General features: G+C 45.8%; 2 protein-coding genes across 4 annotated transcripts in view; one reads left to right on the forward strand and one right to left on the reverse strand.

Annotated features, from left to right (window-relative positions):
- The window catches only part of SLC52A2 (solute carrier family 52 member 2), a 241,047-nt gene that overhangs the window by 96,909 nt on the left and 117,003 nt on the right, over positions 1 to 27,135 (reverse strand). The window lies entirely within an intron of this gene.
- The window catches only part of FBXL6 (F-box and leucine rich repeat protein 6), a 118,287-nt gene that overhangs the window by 14,493 nt on the left and 76,659 nt on the right, over positions 1 to 27,135 (forward strand). For all 3 annotated transcript variants that reach the window (XM_069732119.1, XM_069732120.1, XM_069732118.1), the window contains exon 2: positions 4,886 to 5,196. In XM_069732119.1, coding sequence (XP_069588220.1) covers positions 4,886 to 5,196 — 311 coding nt within the window. The remainder of the gene's footprint in view (positions 1 to 4,885; positions 5,197 to 27,135) is intronic.

The raw sequence follows: 27,135 nt of genomic DNA on the forward strand, positions 1-27,135 counted from the left end.
TCGCCGACGCAGCGGCGCACGACGCTAGTCTGAACATAGCCTAAGCGCGGCCCTGCGCTTAGTAACCCGATGTTTACCCTGGTTACCGGCATCGTTGGTCGCTGGAGAGCTGTCTGTGTGACCGCTCTCCAGCGACCAAACAGCGATGCTGCAGCGATCCGGATCGTTGTCTGGATCGCTACAGCGTCGTTTAGTGTGAAGGTACCTTAACTGTCGTGTGGGCCACTTTGGAGGTTCCTGTACTTTCTACGGTAAACCTCAGGTGTTAGCTGGTACTTTATCATGTCCTGCTTGATGGCCTCATAGTCTTCAGCTTGGTCTTGAGGGAGAGCAGCAAACTCCTCCAGAGCTCTGCCTCTTAGCCCTGAGGTCAGGTATCGGGCCCATTTGTTGCCAGGCAGCCGATACTGTCTGCAAGTCTCAAATGCCCTTAAAAATGTGTCCAAGTCCCCGTCCTTTATCATCACAGGAAAGTTCTCTGGCCGGGTTTCAGGAATCCCTGACCGCTGCCACCAATTTGTCACGATTCACACCGTGACCGTCACCCCTACATCACGGATCGGGGTCACTTTAGGCCAACAGACGGCTATCACATATGCAGGGGGGCATATCTTAGTTATCCCTCCACTCCACAATGTGATGAAAAAAAACACACAAGGCTATTGACCTCTTAGTTTACACCAGGGGCTTATTCTAGGTATCCCACTGCTCTGCAATATACCACAAACTGCAGGGATTTATGTATATCCCGCTTACAGTTCCACTTAACACTTGCAGCTCTCTGGTGCCCCCCTTACTCTCAGGTCAGATTAGGTACTGCACCCTGGGTAATTAGTCGCCAGACAGGCTGCCTGCTATGTACTGGCTATTGGAACGCTGCAGCGACGCGATAACTACTCCCACTCAGGCAGGAACAATAATTATCAACGCCGCAGTCGCTGCAACATCACCCAAAAGTCTGCACACGGTATCGCAACAGTAGCGTAATTCCCTTCAGGAGACTTGGGGTACGGTTTAGAAGAGGAGAATGAACTAGTATTAAATAATATACCCCATCAAAAGTTTCAGGCACTGTTATATCAAAATATTTTACAAAGATGTTACAAATGAGACAATTGCAAATATGTACAAGGTAATTATAACATAAAGGGATTACAGGAGAAAAGATAACACTCACATGTTCAAAGCATTGCAGACAGCCAGGATAGTCTCCAGGAAAAAAGACAAGAAGAAGGTGCTGGGGATCTGGGCAGACAGTTATAGCTAAGGCTACGTTCACATTTGCGGTGTTGGGCGCAGCGTCGTCGACGCATACCGACGCAGGCGTCATGCGCCCCGCGCCCCTATCTTTAACATGGGGGGGCGCATGGACATGCACCGGTATGCGTTGTATTGCGTTTTACGACGCTTGCGTCATATTGACGCACAGACAGGGCGCAGAAAACGCTACTTGTAGCGTTTTCCCTGCGCCGAAATTCCTGCTCTGTACGATCTTATGACAACGCATGCGTCGCAAAACGCTGCGTTGTGTACATGCGTTGTTGGTTGCGTCGCCGACGCTGCACCCAACAACGCAAATGTGAACGTTGCCTAAGCCTGTAACATCCCAGAAAGGGGTTGGATCACCTCGTCCCTCCTACCTCTTCAGTTAACTCATTTTACCCTAACCTATATCTAATTTCTATAACTCCGTTACAAAACATGTCATAGTCATAAGAAACCCAGCATTCATCTCGGATTAACGTGGGCATTCTAATGAGATCAAATATGTCCTATCTGGGATACAAATTTACAGAGAAATCCCTACTTCGTTACCAGATGGAGTTAGAAGCTCAGGTTTACCGTGGTGGTTAGATCCACCGAGGGAGATTAAGAATATGTATTTTCCTGTTCTTATCTTAAATGGTTTGCGTAATATCTTACAAAAACAAAACAAAGAACTTCCATGAATTCTAGAGACTTAGAATCCAGTTCTAGCCGGTCACTTTCCACTGCAGGGATGCCGGTCGTAAATACTTTTGCTCTCCGAGCTAGAGGTAATAAACTCTTCTTCCCCCATCCCTTGGAAAGGAAAACTCTTGGCTGAGTGCAAGGGAAGGGGGGCTTTTTAGCCCGCAGCCTGCTAACAAGAGAAACTACTTATATGATATTTCATACCATATCGTAACACCGGGGTTTAGGGGTCTGAGCGCTGTTGGGCTCGCCGCTGGACTGGGACGACCTCAGCCCCTGGAGTCGGGCTAACTGCAGCTGGTACTCCCCCCTCCGCCTCCCGCTTGGCCCTCTCGTGGTATTGCTGGATCAGCTTCTCCTTTTGCGGCCATCATTGCCAAATAAAAGATGGGCCAGAAAACGAAGAGAAGGATAGGAGGTAATCACAAGTACACACTAGTGTCTCGGGACTAGTAAACACTGAGCTCGGTCTCCAAAACATTTTTGCGCCCAGTCCTCGCAAGAACTGTAAGTTTTTAGTGAGAGGAATGATTGCTCAAGCCTTATCACTAATGCTCTATTATCCCACCTTTCTGCCACCAATATGTCACGGTTCACGGGGAAGATACCTTTATCATGCTCACCACTCACACCAATTTCTCACGAACCGGGGTTGTTTGGTTGCCCCTGGTTCTTTCGGAAGTGGAGTTATCTATATCCCACTTTCCAGTTCCAGTTTGGAACTTGCAGCTCTCTGGCGTCCCCTTACCTTCAGGTCAGTCAGGGTACTTTACTTAGGATAATTAGTTGCCAAAAAGGCTGCCTTACTTTGTACTGGCTAATGGTGATGCTGCAGCGAGGGCGATACAACTACTCCCACTCAGGCGGGAACAATAATTATCAATGCCGCCAGTTGCTACAAAGCCTCCCAATTGCACAGGACAAAGTCTGCTGCCACCAGCTCCGATTTCTTAATTATTAACGGGTCCGGAGCCAACCCAAGTCAGTAGCGTAATTCACCTCAGAGGACGTGACCGTACTTTATAGAGCAAGGTTAGACAAGCTAGTAATTTTATTTTTTACTCAAAAAAAAAAAAAAAAGGTAGGCCGTGTTTACAGAGGGTAAAAAGATATTATAAAATGAGTCTTAGGTATATACAGACTATTACAAATAAAAAGGGATTCACAGAAAAAAAAATACAGTTCCTTATTTCAGCTGATGGCAGACCATGTGGCTCGGGGGAGGGGCGATACATCAAGATGCATGACCAAGCATTTCTCAGCTAGCTTCCTGGTCAAAGGCTAGTGAAATCTGAGCTCTCGGGGTCTTATACCCCTTGGTCATGACATCAGTAAGTGGGCGGAGCTATGAAATGTACTCCTACTTTCTCTAAGTTATGGAACACTCATATAGCGATCACGGAACTACCATTCTTCCGGGCTTGAGCTGGGTGTTAATTTGAGACCAAAACACAACGTGTTTAATGAGCCTCTGTTAAGCAGCAATCCGTTTCTCTGTAGGCGCTGCTCTTAGAAAACTCACTGTGTGATGGCCAGGCCGACGCACATACCAAATATATAACTTCCATATCTGTCACTAATTGGGGTCAAGTGATGTCTTACTATTAAAGGGACACTGTCACCTGAATTTGGAGGGAACAATCTTCAGCCATGGAGGCGGGGTTTGGGGGTTTTTGATTCACCCTTTCCTTACCTGCTGGCTGCATGCTGGCTGCAATATTGCATTGAAGTTCATTCTCTGTCCTCCGTAGTACACGCCTGCACAAGGCAATGTTGCCTTGCGCAGCCGTGTACTATGGAGGACAGAGAATGAACTTCAATCCAATATTGCAGCCAGCGGGTAAGGAAAGGGTGAATCAAAAACCCTGCCTCCATGGCTGAAGATTGTTCCCTCCAAATTCAGGTGACAGTGTCCCTTTAAGGTGGTACATGAGCAGGAGAGCACATGGTTTTCAGACAAAGGATTTTTGTACACACCTGCATTCGAGAGGAACGGGGATGGGACAGAGTCCCACACTGGAGTTTCAAGTTACAGCTGTATTCATGGGGGAGGGAGTTGCCTGCAGGCCTAGACAGAGGAGGAGAGCTTTCTAGGCAGTGTCTGGAACCATGTCACGTACTGAAAAAATCCCTCAGACCATGGTATTTTTACCTTATCGTGACAACGAGACACAATGGGGTGAGGAAGGTGCTATCCATGGGGAACAAGGGACAGGAGCACCACCTGAGCTCCAACCTGAGCCTGTCCCTAGACTCCCCTAATGTCCTAAAGGGGTCCTTCCCCCTGCCATGTTCACATGCCGATGCCTGTTTTTCACCTCACTAATCCCTGGCTAGTGCACTGACTGGCAAGAACACAAGCCTCACCACTGCAGCAGATGAACAACACAGGGAAACTGACAAACACAAGACAGATAAAGCAGCATACAGCAGAGGGTAGGCACCAGGACCATGAACTCCACAAAAACCTCAAATTCACTACTGCAACCAGAGAGCTGCTTGGTCAGCATAGATTACTCTTATCACTGACAGTCACCTGATGGGTCATGTGGCTTTTTAAAGGAAGGTGGGAGTGGTCGCCACCCACATCAGCTGACAAGCAGCTGCCTACAAGGAAACTGACATTAACCCTTGCTTGCCAGAAAGGAATAAAGCTACATTTAAATTATAGCGGTACCATAGTTGCCACAAAAATGAAGAATACTGACACTGTTGTTGCTGTCCGCGCTGCCCGTTGTTGTTGTCGACGCTGTCCTTCATTGATAGCGCTCCCCTTTGTTGTTGGCTGCACTACCTGTTGTTGTCGGCGCTGCATGTCGTTGCTGTTCTTTGTTGTTGCAGCTACTGTCTGTCGTTGCTGTCAGCTTTTTCCTTCGTTGTTGTTTGCACTGCCCATGGTTGTTAGCGCAGTCTTCACCTGTCTTCTCTGCAGATGGCATCTCACAGTTCTCATGGACGCCACACAGGAAAACCAGCTAAGAAAACGAGGAGTAAGAGACGCCATTCGCAGCGGCTGCCGGCAGACGATTGTTACGTCCAGCACACGGTTAACGACATGCTGTTCTTCCTCCCTCCTGACCCGGAGGAGATCGTCACCGTGGTCAAGCGCGTGCGCAAAGCAGTGTGTGCCAGCCCCCCCATCACCACAGACCATGGCTGGGGCAGCATGATGCCGCAAGAGATCCTTCACAGGGTCTTCCAACTGGTGGTAGATAGTGAGGGTGCCGTGCCCACCCTGTGCAGGTGAGTAGACTGTGAGGGTGATCCCTTTAAAAAGAGATCTACTCATTGCTTGTACCTGACCAAATATAAGCGGAGTGCTAGCTTAGAGGCTAAGAATGCATCAGATACACTATCACGATTCACACCGTGACTGTCACCCCTACGTCACGGGTTGCGGTGACTTTAGGCCAACAGACGGCTATCACATGTGCAGGGGGGCTTATCTTAGTTATCCCTCCACTGCTACACTGTGATGAAAACACACAAGGCTATTGACCTCTTAGTTTACAGCAGGGGCTTATTTTAGTTATCCCACTGCTCTTGAATATACCACGAACTGCAGGGATTTATGTATATCCCACTTTACAGTTCCGCTTGAGAACTTGCAGCTCTCTGGCGCCCCCTTTACTCTCAGGTCAGATTAGGTACTGCACGTAGGGTAATTAGTCGCCAGAAAGACTGCCTGCTATGTACTGGCTACTGGGCACGCTGCAGCGAGACGATATAATTACTCCCACTCAGGCAGGAACAATAATTATCAACGCCGCCGTCGCTACGACTCCCAAAGGCACAGAACACAGTATGCTGCCAACAGCTTCGATTAACGGGTACGAAGCTAACCCAAAACAGTAGAGTAATTCCCTTCAGAAGACTTAGGGTACGTTTTAGAGCAGGAAGAACGAAAACTAGTAATTTTAATATTTTACTCCGAAAGATTAGGCAGTGTTTTATCAAAATATTACAAGGATGTTACAAAAGAGACAATTGAAAATATGTACAAGGTAATTATAAAATAACGGGATTAAATGAGAAAAGGTAAAACTCACATGTTATCAGGTTATTTCAGGCAAAACCATGCTGGTAGGCAGAACCCCAAATGTCCCAGTGCATCAGGAGGTCTGGATAGGAACAGCTCCTCGGGAAAGACTCACGGCTGGGTGCCTTGCATAAAACTTATAGCTCAGCCTGGTGACATCACTAAAAGGGTTGGTTTCCTCAGACCCTACCCTCTCCTCAGACTCACCAAAGTTAACACAAATTTGTATAATGCTCATATCTCTGCTCCAGAACATGTCAGAATCCCAGCACACCCCTCATTCATATTCTTTTACCATTGGCTTTCTATTGGTACTAAATTCAGGCTAGTTGGGACACAACCTTCCGGAGAAATCCTTACTTTTTTTACCTGTTAGGCCGGCGTCACACTTGCGAGATTTACGGACGTAAGGGCGCAGAAACTACGTCTGTAAAACTCGCCAAACATACGGCACAATGATTCTCAATGGGTCTCGTCCTATCAGGCGTATATTACGGATCCGTAATATACGTCGTTCTACGGCCGTACAAAATCGCAGCGTTTGTCAGCGTATTGCGCAAAAAATGCGCCAATGCAAGTCTATGGGAGAGCGTATAATACGGAATGCATACGGACCATGCGTGTGTCTTGCGAGAAATACGCTACTCACTGGCAGATGTCCTGAGCTGGCCAAAGCCCTCAATCAGGCCGGTGAGACATGCAAATTAGCTGAAAAAGCCAGACAGTGAACCCGGAAGTCTGCTGCACGCCACCACGGAGTGAGAGATTCAGCATGGCCCGCATAATTAATGTAGACATGCTGATCATTAAGATACAGGAGAGGCCAGAAATATGGGACCAAAGAGACCCCAACTACGCCAACAGGGCAGTCAAACAAGCAGCATGGAGGAGCGTGTGTGGGTCCCTCTTCCCACGGTATGACCAGCAGCCACGTGCGGCCCAGCGACAAATAAGTAAGTACACCCATGTTTGCAATGTAATTTTCTTTGTAAACAGCAGGCCCTTACTACTTTGAATTGCTAAACCTTAATTTATTAATTTATCCTGAAAGTATTAGAAATCCCAGCAGTAAATACATGGTGCTGGACATGATAAATGTATTTCATGAAGTTTTTGACCAGGTGTGCCCTTACTAACATTGTTTTCCAGTAATTGTGTTTTTTCTGGGTTAGAGGGTAGCTGTCCTTGTGGCCTTGCTTCATAATTTTTTTTTTTAGTTAAATTTCTTGCTTAATGTGAGCCACAAATGCCTCTTTCTATGCTACCCGTAAATCTGTGTCCTCCATTACACCTTGTGTGAGCACTCTGCATATAATGGTCTAAGCAATGTGTGTATTTTTGTTGTTTCAGTGGATGATGTTACAACAAGGTGGCGGAGTATACGTGACCAATACAGGAGGGAGAGGCAGCAGCGGGAGAAAAGTGGAGCAGGGGCACCTCCAAAAAAGAAGAAATATATTTATTTTGACCGCCTAACGTTTCTCAACCCCAGCATGGACCTCAGGCCATAAGTTAAAAAATATCAAACTGGGTTAATTTTTTAATGGGGAGAGATGATTACAAAAAACATATTAAATGTAAAAATTTATCTTTTGCAGAACTCAGTCTAACCTCACTGACAGGGAGACAGGGTCTGACTCAGAACAGGTCATTGACCCAGTTGGAGACGGTGAAGAGATGGCTGGTCCATCTGCTGCTCCCTCAATACCTCCAGGATGTTCCTCATCGGGCCACCCAGCTCCAGCTGCAGCAGAAGAAAACGCAGAGGCCCCACAGTTCTCATCTTCAGCAGCAGCACCAGCACCTAGCCAGGATGACCCTGGAAATAGCAGCAGCCCAACTGTTGCCCTTGACCGATCCCCACAGGCTGCAGTCAGACCACAGCGTGCACGACGCAGGAGAGAGCTTCTCCAAAGCAGGAGAAACGTGGATGCTGGGGTCATGAACTATTTGGCCCGGGTTCGAGAGGATGATGGGGAGGAGGGATTCACACGGAGCCTTGCACAGTATTTACGCTCCATAGAGCGGGAGTTGAGGCTGCGTTTGAGAGGGTGTTTTCAGATCCTTATTGACGCATGCACCCCCCCAAATAACCCATACAATCTGTTGCAGATGATTGAACAGTGGCAGATGTCACCTGAAAATATTCTGCGGCCTCAGAGATTACAAGGCCTGCATGCGCAACAAGGATCTGAAGCACCCCCTCCACGTCAGCCAACACCTCCACCCCAACCCACAAATAACCAACAATGGCAACCTCAGCACCATATTGCAGGATATCAGCACCCATCCCAATATGGCCACTTGTCCACACCCAGTGCTGGAGGCTGGACCCAACCTGGGTTTGGACAATATGGTCATTTTGGTTTGGGGTATGATTCCCGCACATATGGGCAGCAACATCTGGGTTATCTCCCAAATCCTGGCCCCACTCATCAAAGTGGCCAGCATCAGAGCAGGCAGAATTTCCCTCAGGCCACTATAACATCCACACAGGCTGCTGGACAATTGGGCCTACAAAGGCCACCTGATGCAGACCCAGACCAATCCACTTCTCCACTTCCTACCTACCAGGACTTGTAATTTGTTTGGCTGCATTTGGTTTTATTTTGGTTTTCCAAAATTAGGTTTTGATTGTGCTGAAAAAGCAAGCTGTAATGTTTATTTTTGTGTTTGTTTGATTTCCAAAAAAAAAAGGGGCACTTAATTTGTCCAGATTTGTTATGCTAAAAAATAACTACATCTACAAACAAGTTTCAAAAGTAAATTTGCCGTTCGTAAGAAACAAACTCTGGATGCACTCTGTTCATTCTTATTAACTCACACACACATGATATGATCATAAACATATGTGAACAAGTTAAAATCAGCAGACATATTGTCACATTTGGTAATGCAAAAATTTATAAAAAAAAACAAAAACATTACACATGCAAAATTGCATAGTCTTGCCAGGGAGTGGCACCCTGAGGACTCAAAAAATAATTGGTGAACACATCACGAACTTTGAGGCCAGAAAGGGGACGTCGCGGAGGAGGGACATATGGGGTAGGCCTACTATGATTGGTCATGACGTGATCTTCCAAATTTGTAGACGAACAATCATGTATTCTGGTAAAATTATGTAGAATTACACAGGCTTTGATAACTTCATTGATTGAAGCCTCACTCAGCTGAATGGCAGACTGAAGAACCCGCCATTTGGCTACAAGAATACCAAAGGCGCACTCAACCAGTCTCCGTGCCCTGGAAAGTCTCAAATTAAAGACCCTCCGCCGGTGGTCAAGGTTGCGCCTGGGGTAAGGCCTCATGACGTGCCTCGTCAGTTGGAAGGCCTCATCTCCAACCAAAACAAAAGGTACTGCTTCCGCATTGGAGCCTGGGAGTTGTTGTGGTGGTGGGAGGTTCAACTGGTTGTCACGTAGTCGCCGACCCATTATGGACGAATTGAAGACCCTAGAGTCTCCAGTTCGCCCATAGGCCCCAATGTCTACAATTATAAACCTGTAGTTGCTGTCAGCAACTGCTAACAGAACTACAGAGAAAAACTGCTTATAATTGTAGAATTGGGAACCAGAGTTCGGCGGCTTACGCACCCTGATATGTTTCCCATCAACAGCTCCAATGCAGTTAGGGAAGTCACAATTATTTTTGAAACCAGTGGCGATTTTGAGCCAATCCTCCATTTTTGGCTCAGGCATCACAACTTCATTAAGTTGCAGCCATATTTGGGAACAGGTTGTCCTAACAATGCATGAAATTGTCGAACGCCCAATGAGAAACTCCAGGTGTAGACCCGCATAGGACAAGCCTGTGGACAGGAAGCTGCAAAACAAGAACAAAAAGCACAAACAAAACATGAGGAATATGAAAACAGGAATAAGCACAAGTGTCTATTTAATTTTCTCAGTCATTATTGACTAAGCAAAAAGGGTCATTTCACATTATTTTACGATACTCTAATATGACCCCCATTTTTAGAACGGTGCTTGTGGCTTCATGCCTAAGTAAAGTACCTGAAACATATTAGGACAAAACACATTTGCAAACCAAAAAAAATATAAAAGGTAAAAAAACATACCGTAAGGTTAGGAGCAGACGCTCCTCAGCAGAGATGGATTTTCTCATCCAGGTGTCCTGATAGGTGAGCCCAAGACGTAACATCTCCATCAACATGTCAAAAGTCCTGATGGACATGCGAGTATACAGGTAAAATTTGTCTGGATGGGCCCTCAAAGCTGAATATAGTCTCTGGAAATGTCCTTTACTCTGGCGTTGGGTCAATAGAGGATGCACCCACAATCTTCGTCTCCTCCTTCGCGGATCTACATTGACCGGATATGGCTGGCCAAAGCGACGAGACAACACCCAGTGAAGCAACACCCGCTGAGTTGTGCTTAAATACACATGGTCAGACATGTTTGTAAGGTCAAAGTAACAGCCAAAATATGCTAGAGAACATATAGGGCAGATGGGAGGGGTACACCTGTTGTCGAGGGCTTAAATAGGGTTGTTAATGATGGTTTAAATGATTTGCAGGCCTGAAAACCGTTAAATGTCCATTTTGTGATGGTGCGTGTCAAAAACGCAATACGGATCACATACGGATTACACACGGACCAGTACATGCGCAAAATACGCGACCACACCTAGGCTACGCAAGAACTACGGAAAGAGATTACGGAGACATTTTGGCGTATTACGGACGTATAATACGTTCCGTAATGTCTTACGCCGAGTGTGACGCCGGCCTTAGAAGTAGAGGCTCGGGCTTAGTGTCTGATAGATCCGCTGATGGAGATTCGCAAAATGGATTTATTATTTTTCTAGCCCAAATCGGTGGCCCAATATCTCACTATAACAGGACAAAGAACCGCATGTCTTGAGAGTGTTGAGGGAGGATCTAAAATTGATCCTTCACGGTTGACTCAGTGATTTCCAAATTAATCTACAGGGCGTTGCCGGTAACTGAAAATGACCAGACGGAGACGCGTGCCTCTGTATGGGGGATCGAGCAGATCTCTGGGCCCCCGTTTATTGTGTATCACTCTTTATAGTCATAGAAATTCTACTTCAACCAATCAGCATAAGAACACGCTCACAGTTCTTAACCTATAAGAATGCAGGAAAAACTTAACCCATGAGGATACAGAAAAAAAACGGAAACTACAGATATGGTCATGTCTTCTTGGCATAAAAAGACATACTAACAGATGCCTCAGTCTTGTCTAGCGATACACCCCCGAGTCTCTTATCTGGCTCGACTTAGAACACTCAAGGTCTTTATACCAATTATGAACCATAGCCTAGTTGAATAACAGGCTTGTGAAAAACAAGATAAAGTTACTTCATGGCAGCTGTAACCTTTTACCTAATTAAATAACAGAATTTATCTTTAACCAACAAGAAAATGGAGTCAAAGCACAAAATGGAGAATCTTTCATAATTTGTTCCTTCACAAGAGGGATATCAGACAAGTTCTAGCTGGCATAACTGTCCACTGCAGCTATAGCGGTCGTAAAAATTCCTCTTCTACACACAGCCGAAACACACAGAGGGTTTTTTTTTTTTAAGTCCGCAGCATGGGTCTAACAGGCAAAGTTACAAAATCATATTACATTTCATACAATATCGTGACATACACAGACAGATACATACTTCCTCTCTCAGTCAAAGATGGTGCACAACTGAACTTTATTCTCAAAACAAAGGAAGATACTAAGAGCAGGAAATAGGTTGGTCGCACAACTTCTGAACAGCTAGTCACTTTCTGATTAGCATCCTCAATAATCAGAACCTCCCACTCCCGTCTCCAAGACTTTACACGTGCTGCGCCGATTCTTTGGAATGCACTACCTAGGTTAATACGATTAATTCCCAATCCCCACAGTTTTAAGCGTGCCCTAAAAACTCATTTGTTCAGACTGGCCTACCGCCTCAATGCATTAACCTAACGATCCCTGTGTGGCCTATTTTAAAAAAAAAACAAAACAAAAAAAAAAAAACAGATTCCTCGCACTATGTTCTCATTCACTTTATGCAGTTAATAGCCCTCTGTGTCTGTACTGCTACATACGCAGTTAACTGGTTCATTCAGCTTTACATGAACACCTGATCCTTACACTATGGCCGGTCCGAATAACTAAAGCAATTGTTACCATCCACCTCGTGTCTCCCCTTTTCCCCATAGTTTGTAGCTTGCGAGCAGGGCCCTCTTTCCTCCTGGTATCTGTTTTGAACTGTATTTCTGTTATGCTGTAATGTCTATTGTCTGTACAAGTCCCCTCTATAATTTGTAAAGCGCTGCGGAATATGTTGGTGCTATATAAATAAAATTATTATTATTATATTATTATTTTGTAATTGGTCCAGTCCAAGCTTCATTTCCAAATATGGTGTATTCCAGTGCCTTCACTCCTGCATTCCAAAGATTCCTTCCAGGACAGTTTCAAGGACACAATCGCCATCTTGCTACACCATATCTGAACTGACTTCTATAAGGTTTAATTGATTTCATTAGCCATTTTTCTCCTTCACAACACAACGCAGCCTCCAGCTCCTCACCTGCTGAAGGTGATGGAGGCCGGCTCCGTGGAGGTAGTGAATGTATTGATTGCTATCATGGATTGTAGTGGGCATGCTCTGTGACGTGTACGAGATCACTGCAGGTGGTGCTGATCTGTCTCCATCAGTTATAGCCTTCTATAGGAGATTGCAGTGGGCATGCTCTGCAGAGGCAGACAGGGCTGTTTACTGGGTTACAATTGGTCCCCATGTTGGTCTTCAAGAGGTTGTCCGACCCCAAAATCCAAACTTTTTTTTTTCCTTCTAATCTGTGCTGGATTGTAGTATACTAAACAAAAAAAAAAAAAAAACCTGCCTCTACGTGTATAAGCCTGCCTTTGTGTCTGTATGTAAGCCTGCCACTGTGTGTCTGCCTGTATTGTAGGGGTTTTGCTCACTTAAGTGCGACAGGAGGAAAGCAGGACCTCTCTGGCCAGATGTCACCTCTCTGCTGTCCAGAATCCCAGAGTGTCCTATCAGCCATATCCTCCTTCTCCTCACGCTTCCTTAAACTCTATGTGGACAAATCTGAACTCATCATTTTTCCTCCATCTCGCATATCTTCCCTACCAGATCAATCAAAATAAATGAATTTACACTTTCCCCTGTCCCAGTAATCCGCTGCCTCGGAGTAACCTTCGACTCTGCCCTGTCCTTCAAACCGCACATCCAAGCTCTTTCCACCTGCTGTCACCTCCAGCTCGAATATACCTCCAGAATCCGTCCTTTCCTCAACCTTCACTCTACCAAAATGTTTGTGCATGCCCTAATCATCTCCCACCTCGACTACTGCAACATCCTCCTCTGCCACTACCTTCTAACACTCACACTGCTCCAGTCCGTCCTTAACTCTGCTGCCCGACTAATTCAACTCTCTCCTCGCTACTCCTCCGCTTCTCCCCTCTCTTCACTGGCTCCCATTCCCTCAGCGTATCCAGTTCACATTACTAACACTGACCTACAAAGCCATCCACAACCTGTCTCCTCAATATATATTTCAACTAATCTCCCAATATCTTACCTCACGTAATCTCTGGTCCTCCCAAGACCTCCTTCTCTCCTCCACACTTATCCGCTCCTCACCCAACCGCCTCCAAAACTTCTCCCGAATATCCCCATCCTCTGGAATTCTTTGCCCCAACACGTTCGACTATCAACCACATTCGGAATCTACAAACAGAACCTGAAAACCCACCTCTTCAAAGAAGCTTCCAACCTGTAATGACCACACGGCCACCTCAACACCATCGGAGCTACTGCAACCCTCGACCTACTGTCTCCTTCCCCATAATCCTGTAGAATGTAAGCCCGCAAGGGAAGGCTCCTCGCCCCTCTGTACCAGTCTGTCATTGTTAGTTTACTGTAAGTGATATTTGTATTTTGATGTAACCCCTTCTCATGTACAGCACCATGGAATTAATGGTGCTATATAAATAAGAATCATAATAATAATATTGCATGGTATGGAGGTTACAAAAAAATAAAAAAAAAAAAGCCAGAAAGCATTATTGCTTTTCAATGCTGACAGGAGGAAAGGCCAAGGATATCAATAGAAACGAGCCAGTTAGCTGAAGATAAAAGTCCATAGGCATATATACCTGAGGACACACAGGCAGCCCCAAAGAACTGCCATGGTGGGTGTCACGCTACCCTTCTCCGTGGTGTCACTTATTCGTCACGTGCCTGCTCTCACACGTGACTTGGGGTTGTGCCTGCAAGGGTTAATCTATCTCCCCTCTCTCAGTCCAGCATTCAACCTCTGTATTATGCTGTAATGGGAGCATAAATCACACACCGACCCAGGCCACACACCCGCTCATACACGCTGCCACCACTCATCGAATACACGGGCGATGAGTCCCGGAAATAATACTAATAAAAATATGTCTATCACTCATAAGGCTCACACACCTTAGGCTATGGATTCTTTTAGAATATTCAAGGTTCAACATGTTAAAGTTTTATACTTTAATAGCAAAAGGTTCAATGCTTATAATAAGAAAAAGGTATAAAAATATGATAATAAAAAGACATACAACTTATGCAAACAGTATCAAAATAAACAGGAGAAACTTACAGAAGTTATCTAACTGGTAGTTGCTTCTGCTCCCTGAGGGTAGGACGATGTAGATTGGATCACACCAGCTTGTCAGGCTGCCCCCATCATGTGAACACAATTCTCTGTCTGCAGCCTAAATTTATAACTTTGGTTTGGAGGTCAGGTTTCTAGACCGGCCGCTCAGGTCAATATCATAACTGCTGCCTGTTTGATTGGGCCACGGCCGCGCCCCCAATGAATATATTATTTTCTCTTGAGATTCCCTCAGGCCGCAATTGGCATCTCCCCTCCATGACCTAGGAGGTGCCAAATGTTACTTTTCTTCTCGGCCCTAGCTAGACCTCCTGGTGAGATATGGAGACACAATTTCTACTAGTCCCAAGGAAGTACCTATTAACACCTAGGTGCGACTTGCCTTCAGGACAGATGTTACATTCTCCCTAGTCACACATATAACCCTAGACATATGTCACTCACCGATCCTTCCAAGACAGGTATCTTTATTGTTACAGATATAATAAATAATATATAATCTATATTGCCTGTATTGGTAACCTCACTAGGTAAATTTTGTAATAAATTAAAAAGCGGTGAGAGAGACAGAGGTCGTGTATCGACAGTTTATACCATTAGTACCGTTAGTGGAGTTATAATGGAGGAGATATAGTCATCAGCTAAGAAAGAGTTAAGTCTGGTGAAAAAATACAAACCATTATTAGGTTATTGTAATATTAATCGTAATTACCCCTCATGTAGACTGATACATTAAGTTTCATAATGTTGTTTGTATTAGCGTTTGGTGCATAAAGTTGTTTTTAATTTGTTTTTAAGTGTCTTGCACGTGAAGGGGGCGTGTCGGCGTGGCGAGAGGAGGGGTTTTGCCTCTGATCACCTTTTTCACCTGGCATGACGAGCGCTCATTCACTGACCCGTAGAAGCACCAGGAGAGTTCGAAACTGCCATCGTCAGGCTTGCCGCACTCTTTATACCTGTACCCCCGGCCGTGAAGACTTTTAATCTGTAACAATAAAGATACCTGTCTTGGAAGGATCGTGAGTGCTGCCTTTCTTTATCTTGATCGGATTTATTGGCACGTGTTGTCGGCAGAAGCACCCGAGGTCCGGCGGTCACATCTCTGTTGCAGGCGTAAGAGCTCAGCTGTGCAATTAGGAGGTGGTGCGGAATATATATATATATATATATATATACCGTATAAGCCGAGATTTTTGGGCTGAAAGTGCCCCTCTCGGCTTATACTCGAGTCAAGGTGGGTGGCAGGGTCGGCGGGTGAGGGGGTGAGTGCGCTGAGGCATACTTACCTAGTCCCAGCGATCCTGACGCTCCCCCTGCCGTCCCACGGTCTTCTGTGCTGCAGCTTCTTCCCCTCTTCAGCGGTCACGTGGGACCGCTCATTAGAGAAATGAATAGGCGGCTCCACCTCCCATAGGGGTGGAGCCGCATATTCATTTCTCTAATCAGCGGTGCCGGTGACCGCTGATAGAGGAAGAAGCTGCGGCACCGAAGACAGCTGTGACAGGCAGAGGGAGCGTCAGGATCGCTGGGACCAGGTAAGTATGTCATATTCACCTGTCCGTGTTCCAGCCGCTGGGCGTCGCTCCATCTTCCCGGCGTCTGCGCTCTGTTCAGGTCAGAGGGCGCGATGACGCATATAGTGTGCGCGGCGCCCTCTGCCTGATCAGTCAGTGCAGAGACGCCGGGAGCTGCAAGCAAGAGAGGTGAGTGTGTGTGTGTTTTTTTTTTTTTTTTTTTAATTGCAGCAGCAGCGGCACAGATTTATGTGGAGCATCTATGGGGAAATATGAACGGTGCAGAGCACTATATGGGACACAGCTATGGGGCACAATGAACGGTGCAGAGCACTGTATATGGGGCACATCTATGGGGAAATATGAACGGTGCCGAGCACAGTATGGTGCACAGCTATGGGGCAATAATGAACGGTGCAGAGCATTGTATATGGGGCACAATGAACAGTGCCGAGCACTATATGGGACACAGCTATGGGGCACAATGAACGGTGCAGAGCACTGTATATGGGGCACATCTATGGGGAAATATGAACGGTGCCGAGCACAGTATGGTGCACAGCTATGGGGCAATAATGAACGGTGCAGAGCATTGTATATGGGGCACAATGAACAGTGCCGAGCACTATATGGGGCACAGCTGTGGGACAAAATGAACGGTGCAGAGCACTGTATATGGGGCACATCTATGGGGAAATATGAACGGTGCCGAGCACAGTATGGTGCACAGCTATGGGGCAATAATGAACGGTGCAGAGCATTGTATATGGGGCACAATGAACAGTGCCGAGCACTATATGGGACACAGCTATGGGGCACAATGAACGGTGCAGAGCACTGTATATGGGGCACATCTATGGGGAAATATGAACGGTGCCGAGCACAGTATGGTGCACAGCTATGGGGCAATAATGAACGGTGCAGAGCATTGTATATGGGGCACAATGAACAGTGCCGAGCACTATATGGGGCACAGCTGTGGGACAAAATGAACGGTGCAGAGCACTGTATATGGGGCACATCTATGGGGAAATATGAACGGTGCCGAGCACAGTATGGGGCACAGCTATGGGGAAATAATGAACGGTGCAGAGCACTATATGGGGCACAGCTATGGGGCAATAATGAACGGTGCAGAGCATTGTATATGGGGCACAGCTATAGGGCAATAATGAACGGTGCCGAGCACTATATGGGGCACAGCTATGGGGCAATAATGAACGGTGCAGAGCACTATATGGGGCACAGCTATGGGGAAATATGAACGGTGCAGAGCACTATATGGGGCACAGCTATGGGGCAATAATGAACGGTGCAGAGCACTATATGGGGCACAGCTATGGGGCAATAATGAACGGTGCAGAGCACTATATGGCACAGCTATGGGGAAATATGAACGGTGCAGAGCACTATATGGGGCACAGCTATGGGGAAATATGAACGGTGCAGAGCACTATATGGGGCACAGCTATGGGGCAATAATGAACGGTGCAGAGCACTATATGGGGCACAGCTATGGGGAAATATGAACGGTGCAGAGCATTGTATATGGGGCACAGCTATGGGGAAATATGAACGGTGCAGAGCACTATATGGGGCACAGCTATGGGGCAATAATGAACGGTGCAGAGCACTATATGGCACAGCTATGGGGAAATATGAACGGTGCAGAGCACTATATGGGGCACAGCTATGGGGAAATATGAACGGTGCAGAGCACTATATGGGGCACAGCTATGGGGAAATATGAACGGTGCAGAGCACTATATGGGGCACAGCTATGGGGAAATATGAACGGTGCAGAGCACTATATGGGGCACAGCTATGGGGAAATATGAACGGTGCAGAGCACTATATGGGGCACAGCTATGGGGAAATATGAACGGTGCAGAGCACTATATGGGGCACAGCTATGGGGAAATATGAACGGTGCAGAGCACTATATGGGGCACAGCTGTGGGACAAAATGAACGGTGCAGAGCACTATATGGCACAGCTATGGGGAAATATGAACGGTGCAGAGCACTATATGGGGCACAGCTATAGGGAAATATGGATTGGTGCAGAGCACTATATGGCACAGCTATGGGGAAATAATGATCTATTTTTATTTTTGAAATTCACCGGTAAATGCTGCATTTCCACCCTAGGCTTATACTCGAGTCAATAAGTTTTCCCAGTTTTTTGTGGCAAAATGAGGGGGGTCGGCTTATACTCGATTTATATACGGTATATATATATATATATATATATATATATATATATATATATATATATATATATATATATACACACACATATTTCACCACAGTGGGCACTACCTAAAGAAAGAGGGCTGGGTGTTGTGACCTCCATACCATGCAATTCTAAACTCCGTTTATGGACGTCTACCCATCAATGTAGGGGACGACTGGGCCACATTCTGGAAATGAAGAGGTCAGGTTTGATGGTCGGCCACGGTTGCTATGAATTTTTAGTCATGAATTATCCTCACAAACTATTGTAATCTATTGATTTGTGATTCTGTCATAGCGTATTACTAATTGCCAGTTTGGTAATGTTGATAACTGAAGGGTTGTCACCGTTTAACATTGAGGGGTTCAGGTTGACCGCCATGATGTATATTTGTTTTGTTTGTGGATTTGTGTCCGGACATCCGCATAAAGCTATATATTTTATCATTATTGGAGTATTGAATCCGGTGTGCACGCCCGTTTGTGTCTGGTCTTTTTTGCTTTGATTCATGTTGTATTTTCAGGCCCGGTGTGGCACCCTGCTGCACAGATTGACATGCAGACTAACGGAGGTGCACCCTATGGCCTCCCCTGTTACGTAGCCGGATGTTCCAGCACAGTGGATGGGCATTCTAGGATCCCATGTCCACTATGCACACAGTCGCGTGTGGCTCACCTGCGGACACTGACGTGCATCTTTCAGGACGGCATGTCTTCATTGTATTGTATTGAATGCGGTTAATCCAAATGGTTCAGTGAACAGCATCCAAAGCGCTGCTGCTTCCGGATCGTAGCCGCACAGCCTCACATTTTTGTGTTTCTTCCGCTATATAGGCAATGTTTATGAAAACGTATAAAAGGATACGAAATGGGATCAAACAATAGAGGATATACAATTGCTTAAAATAGGTATGTGCTAAACCTGATGTAGAAGGGTTGGCTCTGCTTTTATGAAGGGGAGCTCTTTGTTTTTGGGGGCAATGGAAAGAATTACAGTAAACTGTATCTCCAAGGACTGACTATGTTTATACTTTGACATTTGCTTTTATTATTACATCCACTTATCTCCCCTCCAGTGACTCGGTCTTTAACAAATTATGAGGTTCCAAAATCCCATGCTATCTTTGCCCTTGTAGGTCCCAGGCGGGAGATATTAATGTGATGTTTCCTATGAGGATACCTGGCATGGATTGCATTATGCATCGGATCTAATTTGGTAGTGTTACCAAAACTGTCCAGTGATGTAAGGCAATGCTGTTTGCGGCTTCTTCACGACTCCAAAAATATGACTTTAATATCTCTGGGACTCTGGGTGTTCATGGGAAACCTATTATTTGTAATTTGGAAAGGGAACAAAGCAGTATCTTTGCAGTTCACATCAGGGGTTCTCCTTGCACTATGGTCATCTGGACCTGATGTAGAGTTTAATAGAGTGCGAGCCTTTCTTCAGTATTCACTATGATAACTTGATAGAATAGTAAATCTATCTGTGACACTTCCTTATTTTAGAGATAGCATTGGAGTCCAATTTACAGATCATCTCCCTAGCTGGACAACCTATCATTAAGGCCATTTTCACTACCCTTCTTGTGCTGAATGGTGAGATTGTACAGCTGTAGCCAAGCACCCGCGCAGTAGTTTACCATTGTCACCAGCCACACGATGCAGCCAGCTGAGAGCTTTGTGGTCAGTCACAATGGTGAAGTTGCTGCAGGGCCCACACGATAGCGAATACACTCCTTCTCCACAGTGGCATAGGCCAGTTCTCGGGGTAAGAGCTTGCTTCTGAGGAACATCACCGGATGCACTTGCCCTCCTTTCACCTGACTGAGCACTGCACCTTGGACAAACGCACTGGCATCTGATTCAACTACAAACTGGTGAAGTTTGAGGCTTGTAGAACTGAGGAACTGAAGAAAGCAGCTTTCAGCACAATGAAGGACCACTCACAGTCAGCCGTCCAGTCAAGTGTTTGACATCTCCAAAAAAGATCTTAATGCAGAGGCAAGGGCACTATAGTTGGGGATGAGCTTCCTGTAGTACCCAGCTGTACTTAAGAAGGACATCACCTGCTTCTTGGTCTTGGGGGTAGGCCTGGAGGTGACGGCACCAACCTTCCCGGGCTCTGGCTTCAGGGTTCCAACACCCACTCCGTGACTGAGGTACTGCACCCCCATCATGCCTATTTGACACTTTCCTGGATTTATAGCTAAACCATCGCCCCGGACCCACCTGCTCCAGATGTTCATCCCAGGTGGGACTGAGCATGGCAGTGTCATCCATGTAAGTGACAGCAAACCCCCCCTAGTCCCTCGAGCAGCTAATTGATTAATCCCTGGAAAGTGGCAGGAGGATTTCTCATTCCAAGTAGCATTAGATCGTATTCATACTGTCCAAATGGGGTAATGAAGGTGGACCTCTCTGTTGCCTCCTTGGACAGGGAAATCTGCCAGTACCCCTGACACAAGTCCACGATTGTCAAATACCGGGCACCAGCAAAATGATCCAGCAGCTCATTACTGCGTGACATTGGGTACACATTGGCTGCTGTGATGGCATTTAACCTCCTGTAGTCCGTGCTGTACCAATTTGTCTTGTTTGTTTTTTGGGGTTTTTCTTTCAGGTAAAGGACTACAGGCGAGGACCACACGCTTTTGGACTATTGTATCACCCCATGTATAATATTTTGTCTATCTCCTATTCAATGTACTTTTGCACCTCTAAGAAGATACAGTATGCGGGCTGGTGGATTATGGGGTAACGTCCTATGTCTACCTTGTGGATGCTTCTTCCCTGGTACACCAGTGAAGATGGTCAGGTTGGGCGGGATCACCTCCCTCAGCTTGGATCTCTCATCCATGGATAGCTGCGGGTTTAATTGTCCTCAATAGACCCTCCATCCCAGGCTGCTGCAGCAAATCCATCAAGGCTACAGTCTCACCTTTGTTGGTAAGCCTACACACAGGAAGGGCACATGCCTCCCTGTCATCATTGTCAAAGATGCCCAGCGGGAGGTCATGCAGATCCACCGGCTATTGGCTGAAATAGTGTAATAATTGCGTGCACAGCCTACGACATGGGAGTCTGGGGTTCAAATCCTGGCTCTACCCTGTGGAAAAAATAAATTAAATTATATACCAAGGCTCCTAACACTGTAATACCTACCTTAGGTGGCTGTTATAGGGTAGTGGTTAAAGTGCACAACCACCAACGTGGGAGATGGGGGTTCATATATTGGCTTTGCCCTGTTGGAAATATACCAGTAATGGTCCTTGGCAAGACTACTACTATAGTGCCTACCTCAATAAACATGAGTGTCAGACGTCGCCCGGATTAACAAGGTCCATGTCAGATGTCGAGGAACCAGGACAATCTGATGATAAATGGAACAAACCATATATGGACAAGGAATGAGAACCTGGATCTGATGAAATGCTACTATAACAGCAGACCAAATGAGAGGGGATATATGAAGCGTATGAGGAAACTCTGGATGGATACAAGACCTGCATGTCCACTGACTGAGAAACCACTAGTCACCCAACGTATCAATGTCAAAGATGGATTATTACAACTTGATGGATCAACTGCACTGCAGACCCACCACACATGTAGACCTGGAAGAACAACATGTGCAACCACTTGAAGATCCTGATCCAAACCTGTAGCTAGAGAGCACTGCAGCTGATCTGTAACAGAAGATCTTGGATGAACTAAATACCATCAATACCAGAGATCAACTGCCAAGGCTCAGCAAAGAAACACCACCAGACAGTATGCTAGAAGATGTCAATAGAGCACTTGCATCAATGCCTACCACCACCATAACTCAAACTGATAAACTGATCTATGCTACTGCCTCAGCAATCCTGGAAATGCATGGCTATAAAACCAGCAAGAACAAAAGTATGTGCCCCCTTGGAAAAGAAGGCTGAAGACCAAGATCAAAGTTAACATGAAGGGAAGTCAGCCAACTAACAAATACAGAAGGGTGTGAAGATGAAGAATGAGACCAAGCTGAACAAGTACAAAGGTCTGACCCCAACTGAAGCCCTAGAGACTGCTAAACAAAGGCTTACAGCACTGCATGCAAGACTAGGGAGATACACTAGAGAAGCTGAGGCCAAGAAGATAAGGAAACTCCTGTCGGCATCATAGCCACCAAGCTCCAGAACTATATGAACCAGTACATGAATCCAGCTCAGAAAGGCATTGGGACTGACACCAGAGGCTCCAAGCACCTGCTCCTAGTAGATAGAGCAGTCGCTCAAGATCCAGACAGACCAATCTCCGCACAGCCTGAATTGACTACTGGAAAGCCTATGACTCAATGCCACACTCATGAATATGTGAATGCTTGGCTCTCTACAATGTCAACAGGAAATTAAGAACCTTCCTCAAACTCAGTGGGGCAATGGAGAACAACATTGGAAGTCCACTCAAGACAACTAGCACAAGTAACTGTCAAGATCTTGGTAGAAACTTGCAGCTCTCTGGTGCCCCCTTCCCCTACTGACCAATATGTATATATATTCGATCCAGTCACCATCAATTCCCCAACACCCACATAAATACGAAAACTATGCTGCCACCACCGACCTCTTATAGGTGGATCGGACACCCATTCGTAATGTGAATTTGCACAGGTTTTGTGGCGGATCGCTCATAGAGCATGAAGAATGAAGCTAGCAAATTTATAATTTTACTCTGGAAGAATCGGCAGTGTTTACAAAAGAGACAAAATACAAGTATGTACAAACAGTTATGAAATATCAGGGATGAAAATACGAAGCTTACTAAATCTGTCACAGGTATGACGTGTCGATAAAGGGGAGGAGAGATCCCAAAGAAATGATCCAGTACCACAGCATGGTGTCAGCTGTCTCTCCTGGCTCTGAATGCTTTCTAAAGATGAATGTTCCTGTTTTATGCTTCGTCCATAAAGCTAGGAACTCCCACTTTGCTGATCTTACATATGGGCTGTTTTCTGAGAGGTACATATATCTTTGAAAGTTATCAATAACTCCTTTTCTTCCTATCTTTGGACTGGAAGCTCACAGGCCAAAGATGCTGGCATTTTTTCCCCTGCGATTTTACAGATTTTTAGATTCCACACACGGTATGTCTGGGATTTGCAGGTGGGCAGAAATTCATTTCCCATGATTCTGATAGCCCTAAATGCCACAAAATGCTGCCATGCGTAACCCCATGTGCCCAGATCCTGGAAATCGAATTTTCATGTTTCTGGTATTAAGGCTTGGGTCACACTTGCGAGTGCAATGTGAGAAATTCGCACAAGTTTCTCGCATCAATACCCCGCACTACCGCCGGCACTGGGAACCTCACAATGCATAGAGGTCTCCACTCTAAGTCTAACATCCAAAGATTGTATAACAGAAAGGAGGGTGGCTGAGGCTTGATAAGCATCCAAGCCACCACCATGGATGAAACAAGGAGTATCCAGGAATACATCAGAAAAATGCACCAAAAGATGAGATGCTGAGAGGCCTTAGCCAACAACAACAACAGATCAGGAAGGAAGAACAGGAACATGAAGCGCCATGGCAAGACAAGCCGCTGCATGGGACGTACCATCGACAGATAAGAGGTGGCTGACATGGAGAAATTCTACCAATGGCTGGAGAAAGCTGGATTCTCAGACGGCACAGAGGCACTAATCATAGTGGCACAAGAGCAAGCACTAAGTACCAGATCCACAGAAGCAGGAATCTACCAAACAAGACCCAAGGTGCTGACTATGCAAAGAAACCTCAGAAACTGTACAACACACAGTACCAGGATGCAAAATGCAAGCAGGAACAGCATATACTGATCGCCACAACCAAGTAGTGGGGATTGTATACAGGAACATCTGCACAGCATGTGGACTAAGTCCAGGTGAGAGACCCCAGAAAAAGTTGTGGAGAATGAAAGGGCAAAAATCCTGTGGTGCTTCAAGATCCAGACTGATAAGGTGTTTGGCTAATCAGCCAGACAATGATAATTGATGTGGCAGTGCTAAGTAACAGGAACATCCAAAAGAAGGAATATGAGAAGCTGGAGAAATACCAGGACCTCAAAGGAGAACTGGAGAAGATGTGGAAGGTGAAGGTAACAGTGATTCCAGTGGTGATCGGAGCAGTGACCCCTAAGTTGGAACAATGGCTACAACAGATCCCAGGAGCAACATCTGAGCTTTGTGTCCAGAAAAGCGCAATGCTGGGAACAACCAAGATCCTGCACAGAACTCTCAAACTCCCAGTACTGGTAGAGGACCCGAGGATGAGAAAGGACAACAAACCCCACTCTATTATATACCATATATAAAATATTGTGCACACCCCATATGTGTTGTGAATTCTGTGGCTGAGTTCACTTCTGTGGTCACAAGTGGTATTGCAGTCTCTGGGCTTCCTCCCTCAGGTGTTTTGGTGAGCTCGTTGGCTGCCTTGCTATTTAGCTCCACCTGAGTCTGTCTTCCTTGCTCCTTGTCAATGTTCCAGTGTTGGATCTGAGCTACTGCATCTTTCCTTGGGCCTGCTGCTCTGCTAGATAAGTGCTTCTAGTTTGTTTTCTGTTTTTTCTGTCCAGCTTGCTATTAACTTTTGCTGGAAGCTCTGAGAAGCAAAGGGGTGCACCGCCGTGCTGTTAGTTCGGCACGGTGGGTCTTTTTGCCCCTTTGCGTGGTTTTCGTTTTAGGGTTTTTTGTAGACTGCATAGTTCTCTTTGCTATCCTCGCTCTGTCTAGAATATCGGGCCTCACTTTGCTGAATCTATTTCATTCCTACGTTTGTCTTTTCATCTTGTTAACAGTCATTATATGTGGGGGGCTGCCTATTCCTTTGGGGTATTTCTCTGAGGTAAGTCAGGCTTGTATTTCTATCTTCAGGCTAGTCAGCTCCTCAGGCAGTGCCGAGTTGCATAGGTAGTTGTTAGGCGCAATCCACTGCTGCTTATAGTTGTGTGAGGATAGATCAGGTACTGCAGTCTACAGAGATTCCACGTCTCAGAGCTCGTCCTATTGTTTTTGGTTATTGCCAGATCTCTGTATGTGCGCTGATTACTGCACGCTGTGTTGCCTGATTGCCTGCCATAACAGTACAAGGAGCCACCCAATGATTCCCAATAGAGGGAAAAAAGAAATCCTGACATCATTTTTTTTTCTTAGCTCTGTCTTCAGTCTTTTTTTTCCCCTAGACATTAGAGTGCTTCAGGACACAGCTGTGGACATGGATATTCAGGCTCTGTGCTCCTCAATGGATAATCTCGTTGTAAATGTACAAAAGATTCAAGATACTATTGATCAGAAATCGATGCTAGAACCAAGAATTCCGATTCCTGATTTGTTTTTTGGTGACAGAACTAAGTTCCTGAGCTTCAGAAATAATTGTAAGCTATTTTTGGCCTTGAAACCTCATTCTTCTGGTAATCCTATTCAACAGGTTTTGATTATTATTTCTTTTTTGCGCGGCGACCCACAGGACTGGGCATTTTCTCTTGCACCAGGAGATTCTGCATTGAGTAATGTTGATGCATTTTTCCAGGCGCTGGGATTGCTTTACGATGAGCCTAATTCAGTGGATCAGGCTGAGAAAAATCTGCTGGCTTTATGCCAGGGTCAGGATGATGTAGAAGTATATTGTCAGAAATTTAGGAAATGGTCAGTACTCACTCTGTGGAATGAATCTGCACTAGCGGCTTTGTTCAGAAAGGGTCTCTCTGAAGCTCTTAAGGATGTAATGGTGGGATTTCCTATGCCTGCTGGTTTGAATGAGTCTATGTCCTTGGCCATTCAGATCGGTCGTCGCTTGCGCGAGCGTAAATCTGTGCACCATCTGGCGGTATTGTCTGAGAGTAAGCCTGAGCCTATGCAGTGCGACAGGACTATGACTAAAGTAGAACGGCACGAACACAGACGTCTGAACAGACTGTGTTTCTATTGTGGTGATTCTACTCATGCTATTTCTAATTGTCCTAAACGCACTAGGCGGTTCGATAGCTCTGCCGTTATTGGTACTGTACAGTCCAAATTCCTTTTGTCCATTACCTTAATGTGCTCTTTGTCATCATATTCTGTCATGGCGTTTGTGGATTCAGGCGCTGCCCTGAATCTGATGGATTTGGATTATGCTAAACGTTGTGGATTTTTCTTGGAGCCTTTGCGGTGTCCTATTCCGTTGAGAGGAATTGATGCTACACCTTTGGCCAAGAATAAGCCTCAGTACTGGGCCCAGCTGACCATGTGCATGGCTCCTGCACATCAGGAAGTTATTCGCTTTTTGGTACTGCATAATTTGCATGATGTGGTCGTGTTGGGGTTGCCATGGCTACAAACCCATAATCCAGTATTGGATTGGAACTCTATGTCGGTATCCAGCTGGGGTTGTCAGGGGGTACATGGTGATGTTCCATTTTTGTCTATTTCGTCATCCATTCCTTCTGACATCCCAGAGTTCTTGTCGGACTTTCAGGATGTATTTGAAGAGTCCAAGTCTGATGCCCTACCTCCGCATAGGAATTGTGATTGTGCTATCGATTTGATTCCTGGTAGTAAATTCCCTAAGGGTCGTTTATTTAATTTGTCCGTACCTGAACACACCGCTATGCGCAGTTATGTGAAGGAGTCCCTGGAGAAGGGACATATTCGCCCATCGTCGTCACCATTGGGAGCAGGGTTCTTTTTTGTAGCCAAGAAGGATGGTTCGCTAAGACCGTGTATTGATTACCGCCTTCTTAATA

This window comes from Ranitomeya imitator, chromosome 6 (assembly GCF_032444005.1).
Source record: "Ranitomeya imitator isolate aRanImi1 chromosome 6, aRanImi1.pri, whole genome shotgun sequence".
NCBI classification, from domain to species: domain Eukaryota; kingdom Metazoa; phylum Chordata; class Amphibia; order Anura; family Dendrobatidae; genus Ranitomeya; species Ranitomeya imitator.